Source organism: Pempheris klunzingeri, chromosome 10 (genome assembly GCF_042242105.1).
Source record: "Pempheris klunzingeri isolate RE-2024b chromosome 10, fPemKlu1.hap1, whole genome shotgun sequence".
NCBI lineage: Eukaryota > Metazoa > Chordata > Actinopteri > Acropomatiformes > Pempheridae > Pempheris > Pempheris klunzingeri.
Window position 1 is genome coordinate 11,981,983 of NC_092021.1, and position 6,293 is coordinate 11,988,275.

The 6,293-nt window shown below is 41.5% G+C and overlaps 1 protein-coding gene across 1 annotated transcript; it reads left to right on the top strand.

Moving 5' to 3' along the window:
• Window positions 1-1,312: 1,312 nt before the first annotated feature.
• Window positions 1,313-3,237, top strand: LOC139208943 (C-X-C chemokine receptor type 4-like). Its single transcript, XM_070838740.1, has 2 exons — window positions 1,313-1,375; window positions 1,588-3,237. Exons 1-2 carry the CDS (start codon window positions 1,370-1,372, stop codon window positions 2,713-2,715), a joined length of 1,134 nt encoding a protein of 377 aa, XP_070694841.1. The 5' UTR covers window positions 1,313-1,369; the 3' UTR covers window positions 2,716-3,237.
• Window positions 3,238-6,293: the final 3,056 nt, after the last annotated feature.

Genomic DNA, 6,293 nt, shown 5'->3' on the forward strand with positions numbered 1-6,293 from the left:
CCCATTGAATCTATCACTGCTCTCGTGTATCAAAGACATGAAGTCGTATTTGCATGTGGCACGGAGGATATTCAGTTTCAAGCAACCGTCAGCCCTGTGTAAGAGGAGGGCGGGGAGTTTCATGTGGCCTGGCCCTGTCATCACTACCTAACCTGAAATCAGAGAGGGCTGGTGAAGCTGTGAGAGAATGAATGTTCTACACTCTGAGGCTCCAAAACCGTTTGATAGAAATCCCACATTATAGGGTGTGTGGTTCTTTTCAAATCTACTGGGGGTCATTTAGCACTTGGGAGCGCAGACATAACAGCTCTTGAGAAGTGACAGGGTGTGTACAAAGGTGAGGACAGATTCAAACCTCCCCTGATGAAAACTGTCATCAGACACACAGTTATAAAGCGATTTGTAGAGAGAAATATGAGGCTGAGAAGAGACCCTCTATGACCAATCTAAATGTCAGTCCTCGTTTCATGCACGAGTTTCGTTTCAATGTGATGCTGATGATGTACTACCAGAAAAACATGTGCAATCCTAAATTTGCTCTCACTTTCCACTGACTCTCCTGGATAGACTGTGGGGATTTAATATAACATCAATTACTGGTGGTCTTATTAAACATTACTGTTTATCTGTTGTCGTAACAGTGTAACATTATAATATTGCTCCACAGTGCACTTCATTCTCAGAGCACTTAATAGGCTAATGATTATATTATCACACTGACATGAACTCTATCTCTTACTCTTCTCCAATACATTTTCAGTGAGGTACTCAGCACACTGCTTTAGAGGGTTTCATCTGCATTGGTAAAAGTGCAGAATTCATTATGGGTGTTTCAGTGACCCTGAGATGCTGTTTTTCAGTCCTTGACTAATAATAATGGTGTTGCAATGTTTGTATATGAGGCTATTCTTTCGTTGTCAAGGTCTTTACTTCACTTCACATTTTTAAAATAAACCTATCAGACATCAATTTAATATATGTTTGAATACTCTAGGCTTTAAGTGATTAAATAATGAACAGAGTGGCCTAGTAATGATGACACACTAACACAGACAGTACAAAGTGTCTCCAGAGGCGTGGTTCACCGTTGGTTTTTTTTTTGAGTGTGTGTGTTTTTTTTTTTCTAAAGCCGATGAGATAGCCGGCACTTTCTCAAACTGCCGCCCTCACCACAGGCAGACTAGTTAGTTTTATAGTCGACCCGTTTTTGGATCGGAGCGCATCCTGCAGCTCCTCCCTGGGGGGGAGGGGTCATCCGTGGCACGGCGCTATTTATTGAGTCGAGTTTCTCACGCAGAACTAAGTGATCACTCTGCATCACACACAAACACACACCGGTCCCAACGTGACATTACCACGAGTGGCAAACATGGAGGTGAGTTTATTTTCCGTAATCAATATGAGACAATTAGACTGTTTAATGGCAACTAATGTCACTAATGTCACAAGCTTTAAGACAATTCCAACTTAAGTAAGAAAGAGTTGGTAGAATTTATTTTTTTAAAGAGAAGTTGTGGTAGTTATCTTATGAAAACAACTACCTGGAACTCAACTGTTTTCTAACTTTTTGAATCCTTTTCCTTTCAGAATGGACTTTCTTTTGACTTCTTTGACAACAGCACTGACAACATCTCAGAGGAGTCTGGAGACTTTGACCTGGACCTCTTCCAGGAGCCATGTGGCAGAGCCCTAAGCAATGACTTCAACAGGATCTTCCTACCAACAGTTTACGGAATAATATTCTTTCTGGGAATCATCGGCAATGGATTAGTCGTTCTTGTCATGGGCTACCAGAAAAAGGTTAAAACGATGACAGACAAGTACCGGCTCCATCTCTCCGTGGCTGACCTCCTGTTCGTCCTCACGCTGCCCTTCTGGGCGGTGGATGCAGCCAAAACCTGGTACTTTGGAAGTTTCCTCTGTGTGTCTGTGCACATGATCTACACGGTTAACCTGTACAGCAGTGTGTTGATCCTAGCCTTCATCAGTCTAGACAGATATTTGGCAGTAGTGCGGGCCACCAACAGCCAAGCCACAAGAAAGCTGCTTGCGAGCAGAGTGATCTATGTGGGTGTGTGGCTGCCTGCAGCTGTGCTGACTGTACCTGACCTGGTGTTTGCCAGGGTGCAGAACACAAGGTCTTCAAACTTTTTCTTCTCGGGCGAAAGTGTGGATACCGCAGACTCCAGAGTCATCTGTCAGCGCATCTACCCTCAGGAAACCAGTCTCATATGGACAGTTGTTTTCCGCTTCCAGCACATCCTGGTGGGCTTCATACTGCCCGGTTTTGTCATCCTCATCTGCTACTGCATCATCATCACCAGGCTGTCGCAAGGCTCCAAGGGCCAGGCGCTTAAGAAAAAAGCCCTGAAGACCACGGTGATCCTCATCCTGTGTTTTTTCTCCTGCTGGCTGCCCTACTGTGTTGGCATCTTTTTTGACGCCCTCATGATGCTGAACGTGGTTTCACCCTCTTGTGAACTGGAGCAAGCGGTGGAGAAGTGGATTTCTATTACTGAGGCGCTGGCATATTTTCACTGCTGCCTAAACCCCATCCTCTATGCTTTCCTGGGAGTTAAGTTTAAGAAATCAGCCAGGAGTGCACTTACAGTCAGCAGCAGATCAAGTCAGAAAGCAACTCTCATGACAAAGAAGCGAGGGCCGATTTCATCTGTTTCAACTGAGTCTGAGTCCTCAAGTGTTCTGTCAAGTTAACAGTCAACCCCAGAGTCTGCGGCTTGATACTCTCAGGAGAGAGAAAAAAACTAAGCTTTAATTTCAAAGAACTTACTACATTTTGTACAGATGTAAAAAAAAAAAAAAAAGAAGAGGTTTTTATACATTTTGATTCGTTTGCCTTGTTTGCTGCAATTGTGTGTTTTTATGTTCCTCAAAGCAGAGTGTGTTCTCAGGCAGTGCCTCATTTCCATTCGTTCAGCTTTACAATCAAGATCCATTTTCCCTGTTTTCATCTTTACAGTCTGTGTTGCTGTATCAAAGCATACAACTCTTTACTTTCTTTTTTTTCAGGGATGGTAGCTTCTCTCAGAAACCTGTACATAGTATGTAGCATTTGTGTGTTCGCACTTAAGTTGTGTGATTATCTGAAAGCTATTATTTATTGCTGTCATTCACACTGGAAGTTTTGTAAAAGAGAGAAACTGCATGCTGCTTTTTTTTTACTATTTTAAATTTGTGTTTTTTATGTAAAAATAAAGAATTCAATTCTTCTCATAATGACTGTGTGGTGTGCATTTTCACCTTAAACCAGGTCCTCCTGCCCTCAGGGGGTGGGGGTGGTGTGTGTGTGTGTGTGTGTGTGTGTGTGTGTGTGTGTGTGTGTGTTGGCGGGAGGAGGTGTGGGGGTCTCCTGACACAAATGTCTCCATCTGATCTGGTTAAAAAGCAGAAGGAGGACTGAGCAGACAGGACCTGTAATTGCAAGAACATCTGTGCACTTTTACATCTTAAGCAGCCATGACACAAAAGCTAAAATCCTCAGTTATAATTAGCACCCATATGGCTCCTTAACAAAGAAAATAGCACGTTAAGTTGTCCTTTGACTTCTTATCTTTTTTTTCAGTTTGCAAGATATATTGCCTCCATTATATTTGGCTTGTAAGCAAGTGTTATCCTCATTCACTTCGCTGAGCGGGTCAGTGGGTCAACTTAGCTATTTCCAGACTCATAAAACAAAAAACAATAGTATTTAAATCACAGGTTATATACACTGAAGCTGCAACTAGGCAGACATAACTTTGTTTAGCACTCATGCAATATATCATTGGAAATTAATCTGCTGCAATTATGTAGTGACAAAAAAACCCTAATGTTTGTGTGGACTCTGGTCTGCGATACATACTAGAGACGGGCACAGAGTGATGTTCAAGTTGGAGACCAAAGGAAGCTGGTGACAATAGATGTCAAGGGGAATAAAGTCGTCAAATGGCCGCTGTACAATGCAGTGCTGGCATCCATTCAAGACTGTGGTGGAGATGCATTTCCATTTCTTTACATGTAAAAAAAAAAGGTGTGAAGTGCTCCCAACAGAGGTACAAGGTTAATGGATATGTTGGTGCTCTGGTCCCTCACAGTCAAACAGGATAAAACAAAAGGTTGCTTTTTCAGTTGGAAATGTTCCCAGATGATTCAGAATTAGCATAAGAGCCGTGCTGCCTCAGCCTGTGCAGGAACAGATCTGTGATTAACACTTCACTGTGTTCAGATGAATCCTCTTCATCTGCTTCATTCTCCGTCACCTGGAAAGGCTGTTGTTGGACGAGAGATGGCCCACCAGCTATGCAGAACTGTACTTGATGTAGACATTTTTAAGTTGCCCAGTAAAAAAAAAAAAAGATGAATGGAGATGGTATCGAAATCACATGTCAGCTCTCCTAAATACATGTTTTAACAACAAAAAAGCACAGATATTTCAAATCACCTGACAATATTAAGCAATCAAGAATCAATTGTTGGGAACTGCAATTCAACAAAAGAGGTTAATGGCTGTACTGATTAAACCTTTTGTATTAACTGAACAGTTGGACATAACTTGCTCACAACAGACGCTGTGTAGCTGCTCAAACCCCCTGAAAGGACAAAATAAATATGAAGAAAACAGCAACACAGATACACATGATGGATAACTTTTTAACGCCACATGACAGTTGCTGGGAATTCACACATTTTCATGTCATTTGTTTCATGAATTTTACTGATTATATGAATGTGCTTTATACCATTTTCTAACTACTTCACCCTTAAAGTCATGACAAAATACAGGGGTTTTATCCACATTGGTCACAACGCCCATTTGAGTGCAGGAAAAGTACTCATGGCCCCCTTGGGAATTAACCCTTGGGTGCAAGGAGGTGACCTTTCATTAAAAAGTAAAGCCTTTGCTCTCTCCGTGTGATGAGAAAGTATTAACCATTAAACAACACACGCCTCTAAATCCATATACTCCCTCTTCCCTACAATCAACTTTTTGGCATGTTTGTTTTCAATAGATGAGGTTTTTTTAATATGATAATAATCTCATGATACTGTGACCACAATGTTTTGCAAAACATCAATATCATCTTCCTGTGCAATGTTGCAAAAATCCAACCTCTATGACATCGAATCTATTAGTTAAAACAAACTCATATGTGTATGTAGCAGCAGTGAAGAGGTTCTTGTTTGCTTTATGGGCTAAAGGCCAAAGCTGTTGAAATGGACAGGAAATAGGTTCTAGTGGTGATTCATTACTAGTGTGCAAATTTCAAACAGCAACTTGGGACCACTGTCCACTCTGTGTGTTGCCTCATGTAAGTTTTGCTGTTGAGATGAATTACATTTAGGAGTGATGGTATAATTAATATTAAATGCAGAGATTGGTTTAAAGGACTATTGCAAACTATGGGTAAAAGGAACACAAATACTGCAGGTTCCTTTTGGGCAGTGACCTGCTCCACTAATGGCTGCAATTGTTTTAGTAGGAAAGTGAGCAGCAGGAAGGCTGTTTCCTGCACCAGGAGCTCCTGTGGCCAACAGCCTGAGAATAGCTTTGATGACCCCCCACTGTATTCAAACCACCATTACTCCCTGCGCGTGGTCATTCCTGCAAAGGTCACTGGATACCTGGATGCACTTTGTGCACTCGACCAAAAGCGTGAAAGCAATTTCAAGGAGTGTCACTTTTAGTGCTCCTGGATGTGTAAAAAAGCCCACACATGCTGGTCATGTTGTAGTACCAGCATCACCATGTGTTTGTATGCATGTTTTTGCAGGAATGCAATGCTGATTTCCTTACTTTAGGTATTCTAAAATAATTTGTCTTGTTCGCACCCAGTAATATTTTCATGGGTAAGGCATAGAATGTAATGTTTTTTCAGCATTAAGGAACCTCAAATGAAGATACTTAGACCACAGACTACAAGAATTTGTAAGCCACAAGGCAGTCGTGTACTAATACCCACAAGATGCATAGAATAATGCACCTTGATACATATAATGCTATAGGTTGCATGCCAGACTCCATCATTTTTTAAGTTATTCTTTTTTTCTATTAGTTTTACACTTCAGTTCGCATTCACTCTGGACAAAGCCATACAGCTAACTGGCAAAATATTTCTCATTTCGTATGTATGTAATCATTAATTATCATAAGCATTTTCCATTAGGTGTTTGCATTCACTTTGTCCACCCCGTGTGCAGGCACGACACTTAAGTTACACGGAACAACACTTTAGTCATTCGTTTCTAGCCGGAACCTAAAGCTTCCGGTATTTGGTGCTACGTCAAAACAGGTC